The sequence below is a fragment of the Neolamprologus brichardi genome, chromosome 7 (assembly GCF_056152115.1).
Source record: "Neolamprologus brichardi isolate AB-2024 chromosome 7, ASM5615211v1, whole genome shotgun sequence".
Lineage (NCBI taxonomy): Eukaryota > Metazoa > Chordata > Actinopteri > Cichliformes > Cichlidae > Neolamprologus > Neolamprologus brichardi.
Genome location: NC_142110.1, coordinates 56,073,510 through 56,101,259, shown reverse-complemented (window position 1 = coordinate 56,101,259; position 27,750 = coordinate 56,073,510). Strand labels below are relative to the sequence as shown.

The following is a 27,750-nucleotide window of genomic DNA, read 5'->3' as shown; positions in this document are numbered from 1 at the left end:
CTCACTATGTGTTAACAGACCTCTCTGCATTGAATCATATCTGTTATTAATCTCTGTCTCTCTTCCACAGCATGTCTTTTATCCTGTCTTCCTTCTCTCACCCCAACCGGTCACAGCAGATGGCCCCGCCCCTCCCTGAGCCTGGTTCTGCCGGAGGTTTCTTCCTGTTAAAAGGGAGTTTTTCCTTCCCACTGTCGCCAAAGTGCTTGCTCATAGGGGGTCATATGATTGTTGGGTTTTTCTCTGTATCTATGAATCGCCTTGAGGCGACTTTTGTTGTGATTTGGCGCTATATAAATAAAATTTAATTGAATTGAATATGCAGGTTATAATATGCAGAAACACAATTTATATAAAAAAGACACCATTGACACCTCTGACACGATTAGCACTGTAAAGAGGGTGTGTGTCACGATTTTCCTCTGGTATGAAAAACTCACCGACTTCAGTAGCACAGGTGACAAGCCAGCGCACCATCTCTCTCCGACGCCAGTTCAGTGTAGACAGGGTCATCCTCATCACCTTTACAAAACACAAAATTAAAGTCTGCACAGTGTGTGTGTGTGTGTGTGTGGGTTCCTGTCTAGCTATCTTTGTGAGGACCGAAATCTGCATTCTACTATACTTGTGAGAACCAACAGTCACTTGTGAGGACACACTCAACGGTCCTCACAAATTTGAAGGCATTTTTGAGGCTCAAAATGTGGTTTTAGTGTCAGGGTTACAATTACGTTGTGGTTAGGTTTAGGGTGAGGGTTAGGATTAGGGTTGGGCATTCATTTTTAATGGTTAGGGTTAGGGGCTAGGGAAAGCATTATGTCAATGAAGGTCCTCATTAAGATAGTTGAATGGGGTTGTGTGTGTGTGTGTGTGTGTGTGTGTGTGTGTGTGTGTGTGTGTGTGTGTGTGTGTGTGTGTGTGTTTCTTTACCTGAAGGCCCAGCTCCAGGGAAACCTTGAGCAGCGTGAGGTCAGGCAGGCTGTCCATGAGAGTAGCGATTTTGAAGGCATCCTGGGCCAGTTTAAAGATGTGGGAGGAGGAGTGGATGTTCTTCTGGATTGACTCTAACACAGTTTCTAGCTTGCGAGCATCACCTGGTAACACATCAAACAAAGCAAATGGAGACAATGAAGCAAAGTCACTATCATCTTCTCTATGGAATCTGGTTTATTGGATTCCTTTTAAATTGTTACCAAATACGACTTGTTTATATCCACACAAACGTCTGATGTTATGTTACAGAAATAAGCGTATCACAAGAACTAGACAGACCAATTCTGAAAGTGTCTGGAAGTGTGACCCTAACATAAATGTACTTCAGAAAATTGCTACTAAGGCAATCTTGTTGTTTCCAAAACATAAACATTTTGTGATATATCCCTTTGTCTAGCTAGCCCACCGAACAAAACGTTATTTAAAGGGAATCTATTTTTATTTCCATCCACTCTTTTATATACTCGTTTTTAAAAATTCCATCTATCCTTGCACCCTACGCACTCCGAAACGAGAGGTTTTAGTCACCGCCCCTTAAGCCAACTTGCTCAATTTCTTCACCACGCAGGCCCTCTAATAATACCACATCATTATAACTTTCTATATTTCTGGTAACGTTCCTGAACAAACATTTCAACATTCCCACTTCACACAGCAGCTGCTGCGGTGTGCAAAGTTCTTTACTGAATAAATGCCTTCAAGCAAGACTTGCAGTATTTGAACATTTATTGCCTGTTCAACACTATGTTTCTGTTTTTCATGTGCTTTGATCACACATTTCCAAAAGATATTTAAAGTAAAATCTTAATTAATGTAAATGGGTGAACACAGCAGAAAGTGTAACCTGAATTGTGTATTGTTTGCACACAGCTCAGTTTGACACAATTATCCTCCTAACAACTATTTAGGATGACAGACTTTTTGCACCTTCTTTCCATGTGGTGCTTTGAAACAGCTAAAAACACTTTCCCTTCAGATGTAATCAGAAACTAAGTTATTTTGAGGGTACTCTAGCTCTTACATGTCCTGGGTACCTGCAGGTTTTTTCCCAAGGTTTTTTTTTCCAAAATAGTTTCTCTCGCTTGCCATAGGTAGCAAATTTTACTTTAGTCTTGTATGTGGTTGCACATGTCAGAAAACATTAAATGCCTCTAAACTAAAGGCGAGATTGCTCTGACAGGAGGCTGTTCAGTTTTTTTTTGAGAAGTCTAAGTTGACACCATCAGCCTGAGAAGATGCAGCATCTCCTCAGCTCACTGTGCCTTCCATCCAATTTCCTGTTTATCCTGGTTGAGGCTGTTCTAATTTAATTCATTTTATCATTGAAAATAATTCCCACATACTGTGGGGAAGTACTGAAATTGGTGATAAGCAGCATGAAGGATATTACCATCAGAGCAATATTAGGGCTGTCACGGTATCAGATTTTCACTTCACAATTTATTGTGGAAAAAAAAGGTTGCCATCGTTTCCATGGTATCAGTTTTTAGATTTTAAACGTTTCATCTTTTTCTTCCCATTCCTTCTGTCTTCTACACAATCATCTTCTTTAGTCTTTATTGTTTCCTGCCTTTGTGTCTAGATGTTTGGTTTGGTTTTGGTTACTTCCTGTTTTACTTTGAAGGTTGGTTGGTCTTTTGTTGCTGTACTTTTGCTTGCGTTCTTTTTCCCCTGTTCTGATTATTGGCCCTGCCCTCAGTGCTTTTCTATGATTCAGTGTTTTCACCTGATTACCATACCCTCCCTTTGCGTGCACACTTTCTCAAAATCAGACATTTCTTCTCCCTCATTCCATATGCGTCAAGTGGCCCCTTTTGTTTTACTTACTGGTTTTGGGTCACTTTGGGATTTTTTTGACAGTCAATAAAGTCTTTCCTTTTGCTGTTTAACCTGTATTTGCGTGTTGCATGATGAATAAACATCGCCCCAAAGCCTACAGGTGGATGCTGGGGTGGTGTAGGGGTGTGTTTGATGGAGTCATTTACCTAAACTCTACAATAAATAGTAGTAGTAATTTCCCCTATATTGCAGCACTGTGAAATAAAAGATAATAATTTTCATATGTGCATTACTGACAGCATTGATGTTTCATTTTTAAATTTGATGGTTATCATGAATATCGGGTATTTCTATTTCTATCTCTGTATATATAATTCTGTATGATCATAAAACACCTCAAAATGCACTTTTCCAATCTTGAGTCAATGTACGTTTGTGTACCTTTAGCAGCAGTGAGCATCGTGGAGGCCAGTTCACACTGTTGAGTCTCTATGTGGCTTAGAGTGAACCAGCGAGGGTATCGGTTGGGCACCACCGACACTATGTGGTGAGGCCGAGACAAGTCACTAGAGGGGTTTGTGGACTCCAGGACCGGCAACCTGAGCGCAGATGGAAAAAATTGTATTAGTTCTTTATTAGACAGGAAGAGATGTGACCTCTCAGAAGAACACTTCATGGAGGTAAACAAGTTATCAGAGTGTAATGTTTCCCTTACAGGATCAATCAATAGTTTTTCAGTGCGTGTCCGCACACCTGAGCTCAGGTGGATCTTTGCCTCAGGCTATGAACACTGAGAAAAGGATGGATTTAAAAATAACTGTTCCTTTTCAGCCAAACCACAGAGATGTTCTACCCGGATATAGCTGATGTACTTTTATAATCATCTTTTGTTTTTAGGTCTGGGGGGGAAAAAAGTCTGATCGATTTACATAATATGAAAATCAGAGAAGTTTAATTTAAACAAGACGAAATAAAGGTTCCCGTGGTGGTCTAGAAGCAAACCAACAGTGTGTATTTATTATTCACACATTTTTCTAAAACTCCTCCTCAGCATTCTTGAATTATTCAGTGAATATTCCAGCAAAAGGAGGTTTTATCATTAAACAGTGTCCCAGATAACTCCTCAGTCTGCCTCTCTTCTTTTTCCATCTCTAAATCATGAACCAGTGGAGACTTAAAGCGGGCAGAGAGGCAGGTTATACTAGGAGGTGGTGTTAAAATTCCAGCCTTAATCAGTCTTTATATAAATGCACATTTTCCTTCTCTCTTTCAGGCATGCAGACTAAAACTGATCCTCTGTAGTGAACGTCTAGAGGATGACTTGGATGATGGACTGTCATCATTAACCCCCCAACTTCCTTCCTTCCAACATGAAGGAAGTCTGAATGAAAATGATCGCCTGAAAATGTTAGCTTAGCTCCACTATTTGCATGGTTGTTTTTTTTTAGTTTCCCAGCCATTTCGTCTTGCCTAATCTAGACGTCTATTTTTTACTATGAGTTATAGATAAAATATTTTTTGTTCAGTTTTTGCTAGCTTCATTTCCTCAAGAGATTTTGCCTTTTGTTGGCCCGTCATTTTAAATAATCTATGATTCAAGTTTCTGCAGTAATTCTGTGGGTAATAACCACAAACCTTTCTAAAGTTACACTTCAACCTGACGTACACTTTCTTATGTGCAGGCACATGCTGCACAAGTATAAATGGTGGCTACTAACGTAGGCTTAATATAGAAATATGAACCATGTATTGTAATTTCTATGACTTCCTCAGTTAAATAAAGGTGACGTTGACTTACTGCATCAGCCTGTGGTACAAAAATACCATTTTGTACACAAGACAGCCCTTATAGGACAACACGCCCTAGTTCAGCTTCAGTTGATATAGCTTCAATACAATACACAGATATTTTTTTTTAAAAAAAATTAAATTTCTTTTAGGTCACTTTGGTGGTTTGTTCACATTCTGTTAACAGCTTCAGGAACTTACAATAAGTACCTTTATCACTGATGTTATACAAGTACAAAAGGTACTATATCAGTGGTGGATACTAGTATTCTGTCCTTTTTAAAAAAAATCCTGTTTTCAATGGTTGTTGTACTGCCACTGAAATCACACATGAGTATTTTTCCATACAGGATATTTAGAATTAGGTCCTAAGACGATATAGTTTGGAGGTGGGGAAAAATAAAAGACAGGCGATAAAGGAAATTACCTTGAACTGTCACCTTGTCTATCCATTCAAAAACAAGCAACTGGAAAGTGAAACATCCTGTTTTCAGAATGTTGTTGGTTTTGTTTTTATGTTTTCTCATGTCTATATTTAAACTACATTTAAATATAGACAGCATGTAACTCACCTCATAGCCCTCAGTGCAATTCTATATGCCAGTTCAGCATCGTGAGGTAGCAGGGAGGTGAACAGAAACTTGGCAAAAGTGTGCATGGGGACACTCTCTCTGTAGAGTATTTCCCCCAGACCACTGTAAGGACCAGCTGGAAGAAACAAGAAACACATGGATCAGTTCAGTCTGTACAGAGTCGACATGAATACAGATGAGTGCAGAGAAGAGCTTCATATATGACTGGGTGGTAACCCTATGTACCAGATTGTTTCCCAGCCTGACGTTAACAAGTTTGATAGTGCTGATTAAACCCACAAAGCAAAGCCGAAGTGTGTGAGTCAGCTCTGTATCAGAGGGTTGATCACTGTGTTGGTGAAACAGAAAGCAGAAACGTTTTGCTTTTAAACTGTGCAAGAGGACATCCTGAAACATGTCAATCTGCATGTAGTTCTAAAGAAAATGAAACAGCTTCTAGGAAAAGCTTTCAAGTGCTGGTGTGGTGGCACAAAAAGGGCTTATTTCATATAATCGCTTCTATTAAATTCAATATTGGTTTTCTCTAAGACAATAATTCAGTTAAATTAAAGAAGTTATTGGATTTAATTGAAATGCTGGGGTCATTCACAATTTTCTCATGCTTTATTTCTTTATACTTTATAAATAAAAGAGCTAAAATGCATTAAAAGAAATAAAGATTTACAGACTTTGATAATATATATTAAAATGATTATTTCCTTCACTTTTTTAAGCCTTGCAGCTGTTAGTGGATAACTGCCCGGTTCTTTGTGGAATATACAATAAGCATTTTTTTTCACTCACACACTCCAAGCTCACTGGTTTTTACTTTGTATTCAAGTCTCTTTTTAAAAAAGAAAAAGAAAATCTCAATTATGTAGTTTCCTTTTTAAATTCTCAGATCACCTGGAACAGGTTTTTCTACACTAAAATAAATAAACTATTTTTAACTGTAAACAAATATACATTTGGTACTTCTGGCAGATTATGGTGTTTAGTGAAAGTTCAGTTTTCCATTAGGAATTAATCTTTTTAACATCTTAACCTGGAATCTGCAAACAATACGCATGAAAAGACTAAAAACAACAGTGAGTTAGGTTTGTTCTGCTGTACGTGAGAAGTAAACTAAAACAGACTACAATGTGTGTCCATAGCAAAGAAAGATCATGTCGCACAATACAACAGTGTTGACTCATGGATGTGCTTTTAATATGCTTTTGGAGAACAGCGGAGCTTTCTGGCACAGGAAATGTCAGCTTTTAGTAGGCTTTTGCTGACAATAGAATAGAGTAGAATATTACAAGATTATTTTGTGTTAACATTTTTTTCATATCAGGACAGAGAATAATTTCCCCAATAAACACAACCATGGTGTGCAAAAGACATATTGGCAGGAAAACTAGAGCCCTAAAAAACATACACACAGACAAATACACAGCGACAACAGACTGACAATGCAAACAAGTCCACAATTGTAAATACAGGACTCCAAACGAAGTGTAAACGTACATGTACAGCACAGAACCTGCAAAGTACACAGAGTTAACAACCCTGTACACACTGAGTCTGTTTAAGCTGTCTGTGGGTCATGGTGTGAAATAGAAATTTTCTTATCACTACCTTTTCATGCACACCATTATAAACTCTTTATGAAATTTTGCCATTTCTTTATTAACATGAGTCCAGGGTCAAAGAATTTGATGCACAATTATTTGGGATTTTCTTCAGTAAAAACAAGGTCATATTTAGGACACTTAATATCCTGGACGAAACCCATTGACCACGAGATTTGAACGAGGAACCTTCTTCTTGAATTTTACACTTTTAAAGATCAATGTTTTGTAGTCATTCAGCCCAACATTGCCAAAACATTCACACTCACGAGGAGTGCATCTCAACTTTTAACCTAATGTGTAGGGTTAAAGATGCTAGAGGGTTGCAGGGTAGCTTAGCTTGGCATAGAGGCTGTTTTTGCTTTCCTGGTCCAGTACAAGGGCAACAAAATCTCACTAAGTGGCATTGTGCAATCTAGTTATAGTTTTATTTATATATATATATATATATATATATATATATATATATATATATATATATATATATATATATATATATATATATATATATATATATATATATATATATATATATATATGGCATTTTGGGAGAAGAACTTACTCAAAAAAAAAACTTATTACAGTTATTACACTTATTACAGCAATGGCTCACTGTTCGAAAAAGCAGCTTAATGTTGGGTCCTACTCACCCTCTAGCAGTAAGACAGCTTGCTTCCGGAAGATCTTCACCAGCATGTCGTTTAAATCAATTTCTTGAAGCTTGCCCAATAGCTGCTCTTCATTGCGACACACTTTCTCCTGAGCGTAGAGGCCGTCTGGCATCACTCTCTGCTGCCCCAGTCCAATGAGAGCTGTCTCCACGGCCAACGACAGGAAAGACTCTCCTTCTTCCAAGAAACGCTGCACTGGGAAAACCGGATGCTCCGTCCATCTGCCTGAACCCAGCGAGCCTGAGGGTAAGAGAGAGAGGTGGGAGGAGGACAGGGTGAGAGATGACTTAGCAAGGACAATGTCCCCTTTGGGGTGCAGATTGAGCTGAGTATTGATAAATCTACTGATCTGTTTGTTCATTCTCGTGTTCCATTTTCCTCACTGTGTACCCTCCTGATGGTAATCATGTGTTTTAATGGTTTAATGATGTCTTGGCAGACCTTACAGTTCATCCCAGGAGAATTAACAGTCCCTAATGAGCACACACACACACACACACACACACTCAGTTATAAATAGCACAGGCTTAATTGAAAACCTTCCCACCAAAAAAAAGTCCCTTATGTTCACTATAAAAAGTTCCTTCACTTCTTGAACTCATATTGACAATTTTTACCCATCAATCTACACTCAATAAACCTTTACGAAGTAAAGGTCCAAGAGTCTCAATGCAAACCACCACAGCTGAAGTGTGTATGAGCAGTGTATGTATGATACCAAACACTTTGGTATCAAACAATTTCTCTTTATAGTTGGTGCTTTGATACCATCTAATCTTTTCATAGAGTTCATCATACATCTAAAAAGACAAGCCCTCTGCAGAGAAAAAAAACATGCAAACCAACTCAACAGCACTGCACTAGTTAGACCTTTACAGTAAAACAGCTGGATGAAAGTCAGTCTGAGCGAAATATTTATGACTGCTAAGAGCTTAAGAAATTGTATATAAAGGGCTGAGAGAACACGAGGAAAAAAGACAGCTAAGTGAAGGATGGTGGCAGTAGCTCCCTGCTGTGGTGGTGCTTCTAAGAAGGGGAAAGGGTAAGAGAGATCAGTTAGGACTAAGAGAATAAATGCAGCCAAACAGAATTTATTGAAGAAAACCCCCTCCAGAGACCAAAGACTGGGACTACAGTTCAGCTTTCAGCGTAACAAGAATCTAAACTGGCCAAGATAATAATGGAATGGTCTCAGGACAAGTCTTTAGGGCTGAAGTTGAGTGTCTCAGCCAACACCCCACAGACTACCTGTGGAAAACTCTGAATACAGCGGTTCAGATGCTTGCCATGCCATCCTGCCAAGCCTGACAAGAGGTAGAAAACAAAATGGGATGAACTGCCCAAATCTAGGTGCTGCATCTTGGAGACCTCCACCATCGACAGGAAAAGCCTGTGGAGGCTTTTCCAACATGACACAATTACATAACTGCAGCTAAGGGTACCTCTACAAAGTACTGAATTAAGTCTCTGAAAACTTTTTTAATTTAATAAGGAGAGTTCAGTTTTCATTAAGAATTCATTGTAGATTGATGGTGTATAAAAATCAGGGTTATTTTTTTTAAATTAAATCTAGAACATAAAAATGAAGGGCCCTGAGCAGTTCCTGAAGAAACTGTTCTTTACAAGCAAAACCGAGTGCTAATGTGACGTCTGTTCTGGCTACAGTACGCTGAAATTCGTCTCGCTGAGCTCCCTGCATAATTAATGCATTTTAATTGGAGTGTTTTTCCTGCTGCATTTCTTATTCATGAGCTGTTATTGGAGGATGACTGGAGGCCAATCAGCATGTCTGTGTCATCTGTGCTGATTGCGACCTGAGGGCCTGCAGCTCTGACAGAGAAGATACAATCACTGCAGTGTAAATGTTGGAGGCACACTCTGGAAAATGAGTGTGTGTGTGTGTGTGTGTGTGTGTGTGTGTGTGTGTGTGTGTGTGTGTGTGTGTGTGTGTGTATAACATCTGCAGCAAAGGAAAGCAACCATACATACATAATCACTTGAGTATTTTCATTTTCAGCTAGTGTATATTTCTATATCATTGCATTCAGAGGACAACATTGTACTTTCTACTACCACTACATTTCTTTGACTTTGCATCCTATGGTAACACTACGAAATCCAGTAAAATGTTAAAGCTCATCAGTGACCATACTTTTGCCCTATTACCTCTTAAAAATCTGTGCCTTGTAGGGTTCTCTAGGTAATTTCAGCAAACACACATCTTCCATAAATATTATCAACTGTCCCCCCCTCCCGCCAAAAAAGGACATAGAATTAGAGCAAACAAAGGCACCCGTCTTCAGAAAGAATTTTGGCACCAGAGGATGTGAGCAATCTGCACGCACCTGAGAAATCAAGTAGAGTTCCCTCCTCGCTGCCCCTCCCCGTCTCCATGAGGGTGCTGAAAAGAGTGCCGATGGGGTCCAGAGGGTGGCCCACCCATCCTTCCAGGTTGGTGACTGCTGTAATTCCTCTGTTTAGCAGCTCTGCAGTAACACAAAGACACTAAGTATTAGTTTATAACATTAGTTTAGGCAGGCTTGGAAGACCATGTCATGATGCTGAATAAGCCTAAAACATCCATGTATCTCATATAGGGTATACTATTTAACTGACTTAAGCCTGCACACATTTCTGCAAGCCCCTTTGCAACCCAAATCCACCACACATCCTCTTTTCCTGTTGTTTCTATATTGTCTTTTTTTAATATTTCCTGTTGTTTCTATATTGTCTTTTTTTAATATTTCCTGTCACCAGAACAGAGTTGGATATAAATTTCTGCATATGAAATAATCTTTAATGGTCGTAAATGACTGTTGATGAACTGTTGACACTCTGGTGTTAAACTGATAGAAAGTGTCACAGACAACTAAATACAGCTTGTATGCATATCTAAAAAGGGTCTCCAGCAACAGATGGTGTGACCCCCACAGAGCCATGATGTCAGTGTCATTGAAAGAATACATAGATAGGAATATATAGATACAGATACGCAGAGACACTTTAATCTACTCCATAAAGCACAAAGAACAAATAACCTGTGGTAAAGGTCTCCAAGATGCAGTTCCACTTAATCCACACATGCAAATTTCTAGGTCTCTATTTTTATTCTACAGCTCTGTTGGCATAATTTTGCATGATTTACAGTTAATAAAAAGCCCCTATTTATGTTAGCCAGTCTTTCATAGAGAACTTTGACTGAGCCACAGGGCTCCACAAATGCAGTAATTGAACCCCCCCCCTCTTCACTCAGAATGACTATCTCCCAAATAAATGTTCCCCATGAATGTTCAAGCCCAAATTTGAATTATACAAGCAGATAGCACCAATAACCTTAACAAACAAACAAAAAAACAAAAACAAGAGCAATCAAACAGATGGATGTTTGTAAAGATGCGTGAACATTTGCACTTTAGTTCAATGCAAAATAATATTTTTCCATTTGTTGCATACGTGCTTGACTGGCCAAGTTCCTGTAAGAGGGAAACCTAAATAAGAGCAAGCGAGGATGTGTTCTTCTTCACGGGTGAACAGACGTTGTGTATACAGATAATACAGCAGTAAAATGAAAACAGACTTTGGAGGGCACTGATTAAAAGTAGGAAAGCAAAACTAAAGAGCACATTAAAAGAGGGTACGCTGACCTTTTTTGTGGGAGCGAAAGAGCTCCAGCTGTTTCTGCTGCTGCCGCCGCAGTGTGTTGACAATGGCGATGGCCAGCCTGAGCGCTTCTTTGGGGTATCCGTGTGATCTCAGGGCATCCACTCGGGCACACGCTGTAGGGACGTGCTCTGTGGGAAGGAGAAGTTATTTCATTTGTATTCCTTCTGCTTTTTTTTCTACATTTATTTCTTGTTATCTCTAACCACAACTCTTCTCTCTCACCATGCCACAAAGGCCACCCTCGGGTGTCGAAGAGGGACGAGTCGAGGTTCTCATGGTAGCAGTAGTTGGTGTAGTGGTCCTCCGTAATGATGTTTTGCAGGTGGGGGTCCTGCCAGTGCAGGTCGCAGGCCTCGATGGCTCGTGTGAAGACCGTCCGGTGAGGCCGAGACAGCGAGTCTGTGAGAGATGTCAGATGTTTTTAAACGTCAAGCTGCGAGGTAGTGGAGTGTGGTGGTTTATTTTGTGTGCCTAATTAGATTATTTAATCAACATAGTTTGATGATAAAGGCAAAGCAATTTATTAATTAAATTTCCATCTGAGAAATTTATTTAAAGCCTACATGATACTGGTTCCCTTCGGGTTCCTCCTTTGGCTACCTGAGGCTGACTCTGAGGTCAAGCGCAAACTTTTTTTTTGATTTGATAAATTTTTGGAATGATCAGGGGTTAAAATGACCAGGAGTTAAAGTCCTGATGGATGGTTTCATTTTTGTGACACAGTTATATTTCCAGTCTTAGATTTCCCAAAGTGCTACAAAAGCTGAATACAAAAGTTTAAGATTGCTTGAAAAATGGCAGAAAAAAATCATATTTTGCATGGTTGGATCTTAACAAGGTTCCAAGTAGAGCTTCAACATGCAACAAAAAGAAATGGCAGTGAGAGAAAACATTTTTTTAAGCATTCAATTTATTGATCGGGAGTGTATATGAAAAAGACAAAGAATAAGAGAGTGACAAGATGTATAATGAATAAGTTGAATAAGTTGAATTGAAAAAAGGTCAGTAACATAACAAGTGCAGCAGTGTTACAGGCAAAAATCTCAGCAGTAATAAAAGGTCCTTTCAGCTCATTTGAAACATTTTTATTATTGCCTGAAAGAAACATTAATTTCGCTGGATTTTCTCCGATTTAGCTAAAGCTGAGGAGAGAATAGAGCCAGAAAAAGCTTCAGGACCTCAAATGTGTTATTAGGATCATTCTATTAGTAAAAAGGTAAAAAGGCTCACAGCCGCCGAGATTGAAAGGAGACTAGATTTTTTTTTTTTTTTTTTTTGGGGGGGGGGGGGGGGGGGGCAGTGCTGCTGGAGATTGGACAAAGAAATGATGTGATGCAGGGGAGCGTCTGGGAATAAAACAATAGGAAGCCATATTTCTGCCTGGTGTCATCTCACCTGGGTTACCAGCAGGGCCCTGGGGCAGAACGTTGGTCAGATTGGTCAGTTCGCTACTATGGTTACCGTCCTCCAAGGGGCAGACGTCCACGCTGTTCCACCTGCGAAGCTGACGTAGCCAGAAAGCCTTCTGCTCAGGTTTGCAGTGGGGGTTCAGCACGATGCACATCCACAGGGCTCCTGAACACACATATCCAGATATATTACGCTTACAAACTTTGCGCCTTCTTCTGAGACTTACAGCAAGAGAACAGGATGAAAAAAAAAGGAATTTAATAACCCATAAAGTTTTGTAGCTTCAAGTTAACTTGTTAAATAATTGGGGGCTGCTGCTAGCCAATACTTTCATTATTGATTAAACTGTTGATTATGCTGGTTTATAAATCATGAGATTGTTTTGTGCTCAGTTGAACTGGCAACCTTAAGGGCTGAAAAATGAAGCAAACATGGAAGACCACAAAAAAAAGAAATACAAGAAAGGATCTGCAGTTCCTCTAATGGCCACTTGAGGCTGGCTGCAAAAGCAGACCATTTACCTCCCCTGTTAAACTCGGACAGCCAATTTCAGTTTCAAATTTCAGTACAGCTAATTTCCCGTTACAAAACATCAGAGAGCTGTTTTTGTTTTAATAACTCATCCTTTTTGATACTGATAAAGCTTAAAATTTGAGGTGACTACTTTGACTGATGGATAAGCTGACACTGGCAAGTGTAGCTATTAGCCTCACCTGCACTAGCTGAAGTCACCTTTTCATGTAAATTATAGCATTATAGCAGATTATAGCATTTTAATGAAATTATCTGTCAAGTAATATAGCTTGCTGTGTGATTGAGACCATCAAAGAAGTCTATGCTTCGACCGCTAAGCGCTAATCAGCAGCTATCCATGCCTGTGTGGATGTGTTTGCATATGTTTTAGTTTATTAATTCAGCTTGTTAGCACATGCTTGTCAGCATTAGTTAATAACTACATCATAGGCTTCTCTAAATATGGTTATTTCTAGCTCTGGAAAAACTAACACCAACAGCCAAAAGAATAAAGGTGAATCCTACAGATGATTAGGCTCTGTCCATCTTCGATATACAGTCTATAGGCTTGTAACGTCAAGTCAAGAATCAGTTTGCTGTCATGTTAGATCAATAAAAGCTCAAAAACTGGAACCAAAAAAAAGCTTTTTTTAAACAAACAAAAAAAAATAACACAGTTGAAAGACAGTTTTGGACCAGCATTTTACATATCCAACCAAACAGATGGATATATTTTTATGTTATCGACTAAGCAATCAAAGCTGAAACCTGAATTGATAAGACAGCAGGAAATATTCATATTGGTTTTTTTTTTTTTTTTTGTTTTTTTTTTGTGTGTCCCGTTTGGATCTTTAGCCATCAGAATTGTTGTCTTAAGGCCAAGAAAGATGCCAAGCGGAAGGAAATATTCATATTGTTGTTGTAACCAAATTCGAGAAAGTGCCAATTCGTTCTGAACAGTCCAAGCATGTGCTGCTAATATATGATGTTCTGTTTTGTGTGACAAAATCACCACAAAAGGAAAAGACTAAAATCAGTAAGTGATTATGCCAATTCAATTCCTGATGCTGTATTACTCAACTAATTGTTGCAGCTCCATAAACAATTGGGAGATTAATTGCACTGTTGCCTAAAACCATGAAGACAGTAGTGAAAAAAATAACACACACATACACACAATCAAAGAGGCTGAAGAAGGATGAAGGGAATAATGAATATGTTAGGGCAAAACGAAACTGAAGGAAAAAAGATGTCCAAAAAAAAGAGAAGACAAGTGGTGAGAGGAGGGATGAAGTGAATACAGGAGGGAGGGAGGGAGGCTCACAATGAGGGGGAAGGGGAAGGAGGAGACAGGCTTTATCCTCTGTCTCTTTGTTAGGGGTGCATCAAGGACAACACGGAGGAGGGAAAACAGCAGGGCGACGTCACACGTGAGTGACGAAATGCAGAGAAAGAATCTTCAACAGCAACACACAGGGGAAGGAAAGAAAACAGGAGATGGGGAAATAAGTAAAACATTAATATTTACAATTTAAGATTTAATATTAGAATTTTTATAAAAAGGACTTAAATGTTCATGAAAACAGGATTTTGAGTTTGTTTTTAAGGGAAATCTGAGTTATCTTTGATCACAAGCAAACATGTCAGCTTTACACTTGGGGTCTGGCTGGTTTTGTTTAGTTTTTGGTCTGTTTCTGCAAAAGGAACAGTCACCATCTGCGACAAGCGATTAGAAACAGCCAGAGACTGTATATAAAAGATGGGCGAATCCTGATGTCACCTATTAGCAAACTCCTGTTATGAGGCCTCAAATGGACCATCACATCAGTCTTGATTTGATTTGTTTTTTGTATTTTTGTTTGTTTGGTTTTTTTAAAACAGGATATCACTTTTTTTATCCGGGAGCATAATTTACAAAATTCATATGACACTGTATTCAATAAGACGTAAAACTACTGATTGAGATAATAAACTTATCAGAAAAGTGTTTACTAAGGTCATAGAGTAGGGGAGACAAAGAGTTATTTTTCTATAGACTCTACATAGCTAGTTATTTTTGCAAACAGTGGAGTTTCCCCCTGCTAGAGAACAGGAAAAAAAAAATCAGGTTTCAGGCAGGTAAACACTGGCTTAGCTTTAGACATTTAGATATTGAATACATATTTATATTTTATGGTTTCTACTGCGATTTGAGGATTTCCTGTATGTTTGTTAATTTTTTTTAATTCATTAAGAATAAACCAGTAAATAAGCTTATTGCTCACATAAACGTATAAAAACTAGCGGTGGATGAATACAAAGGATTTCACATTCTTTATCTTGCAAGATTTTGAATCTCAGAATTTCAAAATGTATTTCTGTAATAAATGGTAATAAACAATAGGACATCTAAGGGTTAAGAGTATCATAAGAAAAAGACAGCTGGTTGAACTGCACTGTAGCCACTCACACACTAAAGCTGCCACAAATTGGTTGAAATTCTGTTTGTGTGCCTGTTATCACTGTACCTAGTTCGTCCCACAGCTGCCTGTACTTGTCAGTCATGGCCGTCCCCTGTTGCCTCCACAGCGCCAATCTAGGGTCACCCATGAACTGCTCTGTGATCAGTGTTAACATGCGAGCTCCATTGGAGTCCCTCATCTTCAGCATCTCTCTCACCTGCAGAGACAACGTCACTGTGAGTAAACGGTATATATCACTTTTATTTAATCAGATAATAGGATCAAAATCAAGGTGACAGTTGTGGATTATTTTAATTTCACCAAAGAAATAAAACACTTTTAATGTAAATGATAAAAGACCAAGCATGGATCATTCTGGTACCCCTTAAGGCAGGGGTGGCCAACTCCAGGCCTCGAGGGCCGGTGTCCCTGTAGGTTTTAGATGTGTCCTTGAACCAACACAGCTGATTTAAATGGCTAAATTAGCTCCTGAAGTTCTCCAGAGGCCTGGTAACGAACTAATCATGTGATTCAGGTGTGTTGACCCAAGGTGAGATCTAAAACCTGCAGAACACCGGCCCTCGGGGCCTGGAATTGCCCACCCCTGCCTTAAGGTATTAAATTTGGAAGGTGTTTTGACCATCAGTGCAAATAGCTTGTAGAGTATCAGAATAAATATACATAAAATCAACAAAATCGCCGTACATATGACATGATGTGATTAGTGGGTCAGTACCTTGCTGAACAGTAAGTTGAGCTGCTTTCCTGAGCCATGGTACCCGCCCTGGGAGAGAAAGAGCTTGACCTGTTCCTGGACTTGCTCCTCATCCAGATGCCAACAGTTCTCGTCATCTACACTTGCCCCCGCTGTCGGATCAGGAGCTCCTGCAGTGAATGAAAATGAATAAGTCAGTAACTCTTAACAACAACTAGATGTCCTCATAAAAAAACTGATTTGATGCAGTGCAAAAGAGTATGTAATTTGAAAGCATCAAAAGCACAAGTACTTATATATTTGTATGTCCATTAATGCATATGGTCTTATTATTTTTAAACAATGATTAAACAACTTGCGCTGATTTCCAAACAAGTGTCTTTTCAGGGAAGAGCACAAAATGAATATGCCACCATCAGCATATCTACTAGTTTACCTTTTGCATTAAAGCATTAGTGCTGTGCAAGCTTAAATGCTGATCAATAGTGAAAATACTGCAAAATCTGCAACAATAAGCATTCTACATGAGCAAAGAGTGCATCCTTCATTTCTAACGCTTAACACCCAACTCCAGGGAATATATAATCCATAAGGTTTATGCTAAATATGTTCCACTATATGTACACACTTAGTCATCCTCTTATTCTGATAACCAGTTATTTAAATCATAATTTAAGCATTCATATATTGTATTGTAAAATACTTCAACCTGGGATTCAGAAAGTTAAAATGGACAATTTCACAATGTTCTGACATTTTAAGGGTAAAATGATTCATCAATACGGGCAACAGTTTCAGGAGCAAAATTAAATCATAGTTAGCTGCAGCACTACTTTAAATTTGTTCTATTTAGTACAACAATCTACATAAGACCATTAATACTAAAGTAATTCAGAAACACACAAGTACATTTTCAGGCAGATAATTTGTTCAAGAAGGTAATTTTCAGTTTAATTTTAAGATACTAAAGCTACATATACAAGAGATGCTTTTTAGCATAAGATAATGTATTCAGGCAGACGTTTGCTCAAATATATATGAAATGGGGACTTATGTGTCACAATGTATCACAAATACACACAAAGTATTCTTCTTGTATGCTGTAGTACAGGTGCACTTACATACACAGTACATATGGAGATGACAACTGGAAATCCACTGATGGAAGATGAAGAAAATCTAATCTAATCCAGGTACCTGGATTTATTTGTGTCTGTTTCTGTGTTTATGGACAGCCTGGTCTTTGTCTAAAATCACAAACCACCCTTAAAGCAGTGGCTCCACTCACCGTGGACCTGGTTGATCTCTGAGTTCTGTGACAGTATTTCATCTGCCAGCTTCTGTGCTGTCGGCAGCACATCTGTGTGATGCACTGTGATTAGGTACTGAACAAACTTCTGCAGTTGATCTCTGTTCATTTGGAATAGAGTCTCTGAGATGGGCAGGCGCAGTTTGACCTGCTCTGGCTTCCGTACTCGATACAGTGAGAGTGCCACAACGTGGGCACAGTAAAAAATGTCCTTGTTGCCGCAGCTGCATGTCACTGCTGTGATTTTGCAGCGGTCGAAGCTGACGCTCACATTGCAGACTAGCTCTGGCTCAGAGGGTGTAGCGGGTTCCCTTACTGTGCCACTGAGGTGAAAACCTGCAAAGAGACAGAAATGACTATTAGAAATTAATCGCACCATGTATTTTCATGTACATAATTTCACCCTGTACATAATCACAAACCACGGCTTAAAATTAAAATAAGATATACTTTGTTTATTTATAATTTGCAACAAACCTGCATCCAGTATGGAACTCAAACCCACAATTTTGAGATTAAAAGTCTCATGCAATATCTACTGAGCTACCCAGAGCACATTGGTACAATAGACACAAACTGGTATCTTAAATTTAGAAAGTTAAACAAAATGACTTGCCAACATCTTAAAACAAACAAACAAACAAACAAACAAACAAAAAAACATGTTCCTTACAATATACAAAATAATGGAGCACCACACGGATCTGTGCTGGATCCTTAACTGTTTACACTCTATAGGACTTAAAATAATCTGTTTTTTTTCTTTATTTCTTTTTTTTTTTTTTTTTTTTTTTTACATTAAAGGCCAGTTGCCCTTACAATATAAGGTATCTTAAGACAAATATGTGTTCTAGGACTTTTTAAATAAAACGTGAATTGAAGCTTATTGTTGTTATAATTGTATCCAATACAATAATATCATATAATATATGTTTGGTAACATATTATACTATATAATATAATGTAACTACTTTTTGGCATTAAGGAGCTAGTGAGAGCATTTCAAAACAGTCAGTTAAACAATGAGCAGCCAGATTATGGTAATAATTCACTACAAATGTATCCCTTCATACAACTATTTTTATCTTTGGATGTTGTTCAGAATGATCCTATTCTCGTTCTTTGGTTCTACCTTAATTTCACGTGATCGACTAAGTGCTGCCCAGGTGAAAAAATGGATACAAAAAAGGTAAAGGGCACGACTGAGTGCAAAGACCAAAATTTTCTCATTTCCTTTTCATTTCCTTTCCACAACACCTTTAATGTTTACCTTACCCTGAACAGCACTTCAGCAATGACAGGATCATTCACAGGCACTGAGAGCTGTTATTGTATTCTGAACCTATGGCCCTCTCATGGCCAAAATGTACAGGCCTCAGTGTGTTTGGGAAAAAAAAGAATTAAAAAAACGTATTTTAATGTGAATGTGACCTTGAACTTACTCTTCCCAGCTTAGGGGTTTTGACAGGGAAAAAACATAAATAAAAGCCAAATGTGACAAATACAGATTTAAAAGAACAGCAACACCACGTGGGAGTGAGGTTTAAATATGTGTTGAGTTTTGAGAGCCATAACAGATGGACATGTTTTGGCAGAATATGACAATGCAACAAGTACTTTATGGAGAAAATTCTTCTGTAATTAGAATAAATGGGCAATCTGACCGAGTTAGTGGGTTATCAGTTGATGACAGATGGTTTCATAAACTCAGCCAGAGCTAAACTGATATAAACAATTTCATTTAGTCTGTACTGTTTTAATCTTACTACAGGGAGCACATGCACAGCTCATTTTACGATACACAGGCAGAACAGTGGCTTATTTAGACCTCGAATCGCAGGGGCATGATGTACATCTTGCATCATGTTGTCATTCAAACTGAAAATCATGTAATGTGGCCAACAGGGAGGCTGATAAGCCTCCATGCCAGACAGTGACAGATGACAGACAGCATTATTAGATGGTCGCTTGAGCCAAAGGAAATGGGAAATGCATTAAAGAGCCAACCTTCTGTCAGATGCTGTCTATGTTTAAGTAATCATTTGAAAGCAGACAGAAAGAGATTTAAATCATATCTCTTTAGAAATGAGATGTCTTTAGAAAGTGATGTTAAGATATTCAACCAAGACTAACACGCACACACGCACACACACACTTATATTCCTTATTCTAACTGTATCTGTATGATATCCGGTCATCTCAGGCATATATCTCTGGCTGTGAGGACTGAAGCCCCACGTATGAACTTTCTGTTTGTCAAAAGCAGTCAGTCAGAACAAAGTTGGCTTTAAGATAGAGGGAATGGAGCTAAAACAGCTTCTTTTTTTTCAGACAGAGGATGAACTAATGGGATACACGAGGGAGGAGATCAAGATTATTTCAAGAATAAAAATAGTGAACTGGAAACTAGCATTATAAGTCTGCTTTAAGCATATTAAAGAGATACAATACACTTTCTGTACAGTCAGCAATCATTTAGCTTGTGCAAAGGCTGCATGAGTTGAAAAAGAGCAAGACCAGATGCTAGCTAACTTTAGCTATCAGCTCCTGGTCTTTGCAGGCCAAGTAATGGCACACCAACAAAACCCGAGTACAGTAAGTGAGCACGAGTGTTCTACTTCCTGCAAGTTCACTTTTTCTCACCAAATCTCATAGTACAAATTTGTTTACTGTTAAATAAACGCAAAAATGTTTTCAAAGCCTTCCTATATCGAATAACATTATAAATGTAAAATCTGTGGCTCAACTTCTTTGAAACCAGAGATCAAACTAAAAAGAAGAGAGATCAAGAGAGGCGCAAGTGTTTTTATGGACAGCACTAAATCTGTGTCACAGCTATGAGTATTTGCAGCAATATCGCTATGACGCACGTGGTCACATATTTATAGCTATTAATGTTAGTGCTGAATGCAACTTCTGCAGTTGCAACATCAAAATCGGATGTTCCCTTGCTTGGTAAAAGAAGCGAAGAAGAGTAGGTGTTTGTCTGCAGATGTGATGGTGCTTTGTGAGAAAAAAACAAAAGAGGCGGAAGGACTACAAGACAATATCTGAGAGTGAAACTTGTATAGAAATAGAAAAGAGAAAAAAAACTAAGGTGTTTCAGTTCTTTCTGCTTTTCCAGTTGAGCAGACACTCAGTCAACCACACAACCACCAGTCCACATCCTGTCTTTTTTTTTATACAGACACACACATACACACACACTCACACTCACACACACACACACACACACACACACACACACACACACACACACACGAGATGAAATGTGTGGTGCTCTCCGTTACGCCGCCCTGCCCCAGTCATGCCTGGCCTACAGCTGAACCACTGACGTAACAGAAAGAGAGTGACTCGAGAGGAGGGAGGAGGCCACCACTGTGCTGCTGGAAAAATCGGTATGCCCTCAGCTGAGTGTGTCAGTGAGCACATGCAGGAGTTGCTTGGCGGCGAGCCAAAGCCCTGAGCTCAGCATTCTGTAATGCACTTCCTCACTCTCTCTGTCTGCTCTTCACAGCTTGCATAATACAGCTCTGTACACCACATAGCAACCATACTTAACTCCTTCCCTCCCAACACATCAGGAAACTAGTCTGGAGCATTTTAAGAACTAAAGCTGGAGATGTGATGCAGTAGAAATGCAAAGACGTTTTTTATATTTATGTTACCTATACTTCCATTTAGGGGGGTGATAGTTACATTGGTAATTGTTACTGTTGTGCTACTTTATTCCACTTTGACCACTAGAAAAGTGATTGTTACATTTACCCCTAATTCTGCGCTGCTAAATATAAGAGCTCTCCATGAATGAAATCTCAAGGACTGCTCTTGGTCTTTGGGGCACTTTGGGAACCCTGGAACTAATGCATACTACCGGTTTGTTTTCTATGTAATCATACTGCAGTTCACCAGTGTCGAGTTGTAATTTCAAGGTATGGGGGTCTTCTACTGTACAAGTACCTAACAAGCCCTGGACACCACCACTGGTTCATCTTGAGGCTGCTTGGTTGATGAAACTGGTTGCAATTCTTTGCAAGAGAGGTCACAAACAGAGTCAACCACTATTCATTTCCTCACAGTTTTAAGTTGCATCAAGGTCAGTGCGTAAGATGTCAATTTATCTGCAAATGGTCGCCAACTACTTGCTAAGTGTTAGTGAAATAAACACTAACCAGAAAGAGAGCGTATTTGTCCTTAAAGTAAAGAATGATCCTTTTGAAACATGTTGGTTTCAACAATAAGACAAAACGTTTACTTTGAAGTTCTCCGAATCTGGTTTGCGACACACTTTTTCAAGTTTCACTATAACTCAGTGGTTAGTTAGTGACTGTTTGCATACATGTAGGCATCTTCTATGCATCACAATCTGCTGGTCCAGCACCCCCTGTGCAACTAATTTCACCCAGCGACAGCGAGGAATCTCCTGCAACCACTTGCCAACCAATCAGGAACAAATTTTATTTCTCTAGTGAAATTTGGTTTCTAGGGTGTCACTAACCAGCATCTAGCCATATGTGAGTGAGGCCTCTGGGGCTTTGTTTCCAGCAAAGATTAAACAGCTTAATCTAATTGTTTTAGAACAATTAGGGAAAAAATAATATTTAATACTATATTTGCATTTTATTTTGTAATATTTGTGTGCAGAAAGAACCAAAAGCAGGACCAAATAATAAAATAGTGGGAGGCTATTAGCATTATCTGCAATGTACATTCCGCACATAATGCTGGTTTAGTTTTCAATACCAAGCCAACCACTTTTAGCAAGTACATACTGCATACGTGCTTGTCATATTAGTGAAGATGCTTTCTTTATTTGTTTTGGTGCATCTGAATACGCCTCAGTGCATTAAGGGCCATTGTACATGCTGTTTAAAAAGAAACTTGCTTTTAAAAGAAAATTGCTTCTTCAGATATAAAGAGAGCTGCAGATACCCTGAATACAGCTTGCAAAATTGAGGTTTAACACTTCACTCCCAGTTAAGCCGTCTCTATAGGATTCACTGAATCCTATAGAGACGGCTTATATAGAGGAGGAAGGGGGCTGTGGTTGAAAACAGGCATAGGATGTTAGCCCGTGAAACAGCAGTAGCTCAGCTCTATGTAGAGTTCAGCCTCAGAAGGTGTTTGTGCCACCAACTGTGAGCTTTGTTGCACACTGAAATTGTGGCTGTAAGGGGTAAGTCACCGCAGTGTGGCCAAGCATTTCAGCCAAGGTGGTATCTTGACTTTATCAGTGTGTGCATTGTGTGTTGGTTCTGGTGACAATGGGAAACCTAATCCCTCACCCATAGAGATACCGAGGTGCCTCTGGGGCTGTAGGAAGGAACAGTAAACAACCAATCGATAGTTACAGTGGACTCATCACCATCTGTCTTTAATTACTGGTTTTAGATCAGCTTGCACTTTCAGAGCTTTATGGTATAGCCACTAATCTTAATTGATTTTTGTGATTAATTATTTCTAGCAGTTGATTGGATCAACAAATTTTTCTAACAAATTCATGATTTCATCTTTTTTTTTTTCTTGCGAGACAGAATAAAACTGTTAAGGCTAATGAATGGGATGTTGTGTTATTATGCAATTTCCTTGCATTATGAGTGAAAGCCAGTCTGATCTTTTTTCTTACACTTAAGAACTTGCACTATAGCGCTTGTGCAATACCATCACAATACCATTTCTTTTTCATGTTTTCCATATGAATCATAAACAGGTATGGGTGATGGCTTTTTACTGGTTAATGTAATCCTTATGCTCCACTGCTACAGAACTGCTGATTTAAAACTACTCATAGTTTGAGCATTGGCTTAATCGGCAAGCTACCTAACTCAAGCTAAAACAGTTGTAGACAACAAAATTATTAATTGCAGAATTCAAATTAGAGGCATTTTTTAATCTTCCTTTTTAAATTTTTTAATATACACTTCCCACCTGTCAATAGCAGTAGCTGTCAGCGATATGTTTGTGGTTTATCCCCCTAGACTCATTCTAGTGAATTTAGTATCTCAGGAGAAACTTGAAAAAAAATATATTTAAAGATGAACTTGTTTCAGATTGAATTATATGTTAAATACACCATAATATCCCACTATAGGTGACATAGGTGACAAGACCAAAGGTCGACAATGCTGAGACATAATATTGTGAAAACTATTTTCTGGACTGAAGGGAAAAGAAATACAATCTATGTTAATTCTAGTTCTTATTTTAATGCAAAGTTAGTATTTAATATGTAACTGTACATGAAAGAGCCACTGTTAATAAGGTCTTCTTCTTTTCTTTTAACAGCTTGATGGTGGTGGCAACCATTAAAGGGAACTCCATAATCAACATTCTTTGTCAATTTTTTTCAGTAACCTTCCTCTACACATGCCTGAAACCTGAGCTATCCCTCTTATAATACTCATACATACTCATACTACATACCCATTTCAACCCTTGCCTAGCCTAGCACTCCCAAATCCTTCTCTCCATCATAACAAACATCTCTTTCCCTTTACCACCACAGCCCTTACATTTGAAGTCCTTTTCCTTCTCTTTAACGGTCTTCGAACATGCCTTTCCCCCTTGTCCTCTTCATTAGTCTGTGGCCAGTAGGAACACAGTTTCCACTGGCACCCCATTGGCCAACAAAACTGGAGGCAGAGGTTGTAAGCCCAGGCCCAGACAATCCGGTATGGAAATCTCATTCTTGATGATTCATGTTTTTAATTTGGCAAAATCTTTATGCCAGGAGGCCTTCCTGAAGCAATCCTTCCCACTAAGACTGGCTGTGTCACTAAGAGTACACTGCCCCCACCCCCTGTGACTGGGTTAGCCACTGTCAATAAGTTAACCTGCCAGAAAAAGGGGCTTGAAAGGAGCTGATGGAGGCAAACCTGAAATAAGGTCAATGAGGATTTGAGTTAACTAGGTCAATCTGTGTTCCTCTTAAGTGAACACCAAAAGCTCCTTCCTCACACCGTGAACCTCACACGCTAGCCGATAAATGTCATACCTGCCACTTCTCACAGCCCTACAGTGACTAAAAGTAATTAGGGAAAACAAGACTATAGCCAAAGACAGTGATCTCCTTCCTTGTATCCAATGTCCTGCTTTTGAAACAGAACTCTAGAAATAGCAAACTGCGATGAAATACTACACAGCTGAATGAGTCCTCCTCTGACTGAGCAGACAGAAATTCCTCAGCACTGTCAGAAAAGCAAGAGGCCACCTTCACAATGCATGAGAAACTGCATACGGTCTTCATCACTCCGAAAAAATAAAAATAAAAATTAGAAAACAACCCAAAAACAACAACTCCAGCAAACACCATGGAAGCCCATTTCACCATGCAATAAAAAGAGGCTGATATTTGAGTTTAACTGCTGCGATTCAGGCTCCAATGAAGCCTGTCTGGCCTGTAGCAAGGATGGGGGGAAAACTCTTATGGTTTTGAAAGAACAACTGCAGTTGGAATTACTTAATCTGGCAGCAAAAGGATAGAGAGACCGGCCTTTTAACAGCGACATACCACTCTAATAGCAGCGGCAGCAGATGAATCGATTAATAACATAACTATCAAAGCACTTAGAGATGCTGCACTCCTTACTGCCTTCATGTAATGCAATTTGAGGACTATGAGAGCAGGTGTCATACATAGCAGTCAAGCATTTTTCCAAGTCTTGAATTGCAAAAGACTATATTATTATTTTGATTAGAGTGCAAATGATTTCTCTATTATTAAATTAATTGTTTGGACTTTAAAAGATCCAAATACTGAAAAAAAGATACATATTGATATCTAGAATAACTGCAGAATATTGTTTTTTGTAGATTAAAATCTTTTCAAATCTGATAAATCAAGCACCGTGTTACTTCAGACCAGACTTAGACAAAGATCCACGAAAATCCTGAGATCAGTAGATCCAATATTGGGCCACATCAGCTGATACTCTTCTGCTTAGCAAACTCACTATCTTAAATAGAGCGTGCTACTTAAGCTGCTTCAGCCTGTCCATGTTTGTTATGCTTCTACAAGCCACTTTGCAGCTGATATGTACAGGGTGGGCCATTTATATGGATACTCCGTAATAACATGGGAATGGTTGGTGATATTAAAGTCCTGTTTGTGGCACATTAGTATATGTGAGGGGGCAAACTCCTCAAGATGGGTGGTGACCATGGTGGCCATTTAGAAGTCGGCCATCTTGGATACAACTTTTATTTTTTCAATAGGAAGAGGGCCATGTGACACATCAAACTTATTGGTAATGTCACAAGAAAAACAATGGTGTGCTTGGTTTCAACATAACTTTATTCTTTCATGAGATATTTACAAGTTTCTCTTTGTTCACAGTGGTCAGAAACTTGCAAATAACTCATGAAAGAATAAAGTTCTAAATGGCCACCAATAAATATATATATATATATATATATATATATATATATATATATATATATATATATATATATATATATATATATATATATGATGGTGGTTTGTGGTGTTTTCTGGTGTTTATTTATTTTAGAGACTCTTCTTACACAGTATAAATGTCTAAAGTCACACAGAGTACAGGGCACATGGTGCTGTGAGTTGAAAATACTTCAGAAAACAACCTCCAGTGTTTCACTCCCTGATTAAACTAGCTCCTCCATGGAGGATCATGGACAGACAAACATGCAGTTTCACCAGCATTTTAAAAGTAAGTGTGCCTCTGCTAAGATGAAAAATAATGGCCATGAGAGGTTTGAAAACAAGCTTCTAAAGGGACAGAAGAGGATCTTTGCCTCCCCATCTTTCCCCATTTAAAAGCATTTGTTTGAGTGGTGTCTGTTCCCGATGTGCTCTGCAAAAGTCATTTGTTTAGCCTCTGAGGACCATCAGCAAGGCAGCCAGAGCTTCTTCTCTCCAAATCCATTTGTTCCCACCCCTGAGATACTGCACGGTCTCCACAGAGATCCTTGCAGAGCAGCGTTGCTGCCACTAATGAGCTCAGGAATCCCATAAAGACATAAATAAAATCAAATGCAAGCTTTTAGTGTTTGCTTACATGTTGATCTGATTGTAGCTGATCAAATCTTGTTTTCCAAGATGTGATTAGTGAATATTCTGCGAACCGTGTACCTGAGAGGACTTGTTTGACACTTTGGGACACTGAGAGCTGGGAGCTAGATAAGAAGATCAATACTTCTTTTATGTGTGTATGCTAAATATGAAGAAGAAACCAGGGCATGGGTAGCTGAAACTGGATGCAGTTTAACACAAAGTTGGATTTTTAACATGGCATAAGTACAGGATTATTTCCGGTTTGGACATTTCCTGGCTTATTTATTTCCAACAAAGTTAACTCTTTCCTAAGTCATCTATAAAATTAGCTATAAGATAAGGATTTTATGCATTTCTGTAACATATCTTATATAGCTGAGCTGGTATTGTTCAGCAACACTAAATTTAAAAAGAAGAAGGTAAAACCTAATGTTGCAATAAACAGCACTGCTCCTACTGTAGGTTAAAAACAAAAAGGTCTAAGAAATGCGTTTTCAGGCTATTTGTTATATTATTTTTAGCATGACAGCATCCAGTAAGGCTAGCCATTTCCCCCTTGTGCGTTTCATGAACTAGGATCACATTTTTCATCTAACTCTAAAAGCGACTTATATTACAGAATGTTACACTTTCCTTTTAAACATAATGGGGATATTATTATTATCATTATTATTATTAGCCTCCTTTTAGGTTGGCTTCAACGTCTTTGCAGTCTTAATGCCAAGTTAAACTGACATAAAACTGGCAGAAGATCAAATATACATATAGAGATTCAGATGCCACCCTAATACATTAAATGGCTGCAACATATTCATACACACGTGCTGCACTCAAAGGGCTTTACACAACTTGCCTCATTCACCCGTTCATACAAGCACTTTTTGCGATGCTTTTTCTATGTAAGTGCTTTCTGTCTAACATTCACACACATTCATACGCTGACGGGTGCATCGGAGAGCAACTTGGGGTTAGTATCTTGCCCAAGGATATTTGGTATGGAGACAGCAGCAGCCAGGGATCGAACAACCACCCTTCCGATTAGCAGATGACCTGCTGTACAGTTACCGAGGAACACTCAGTCCTCTAAAATATTAACATTGTATCTCTGTATCTTTGACCACATGCGCCATGGCAATGACCAAAAATAACCAAGAAAAAAAAGTCAATGTGGAAAGAGGAGGCAGCTCAGACTGAGCGGATAAAGTTAACTTAGAGTTAAGTTGAATATTTTTTTTGCTCCGGTGGGACTGTGCTG

General features: G+C 38.8%; 1 protein-coding gene across 1 annotated transcript in view; it reads right to left on the bottom strand.

Moving 5' to 3' along the window:
• The window catches only part of zswim6 (zinc finger, SWIM-type containing 6), a 50,711-nt gene that overhangs the window by 7,333 nt on the left and 15,628 nt on the right, over positions 1–27,750 (bottom strand). The window contains exons 2-13 of the mRNA XM_087843912.1: positions 17,447–17,803; positions 16,180–16,328; positions 15,510–15,660; positions 12,475–12,654; positions 11,302–11,478; positions 11,061–11,207; positions 9,762–9,902; positions 7,396–7,656; positions 5,133–5,268; positions 3,214–3,371; positions 931–1,094; positions 441–522 (exon numbers count right to left, since the gene is read on the bottom strand). Of these exons, the coding sequence (XP_087700038.1) occupies positions 441–522; positions 931–1,094; positions 3,214–3,371; positions 5,133–5,268; positions 7,396–7,656; positions 9,762–9,902; positions 11,061–11,207; positions 11,302–11,478; positions 12,475–12,654; positions 15,510–15,660; positions 16,180–16,328; positions 17,447–17,803 (2,103 nt within the window). The remainder of the gene's footprint in view (positions 1–440; positions 523–930; positions 1,095–3,213; positions 3,372–5,132; positions 5,269–7,395; positions 7,657–9,761; positions 9,903–11,060; positions 11,208–11,301; positions 11,479–12,474; positions 12,655–15,509; positions 15,661–16,179; positions 16,329–17,446; positions 17,804–27,750) is intronic.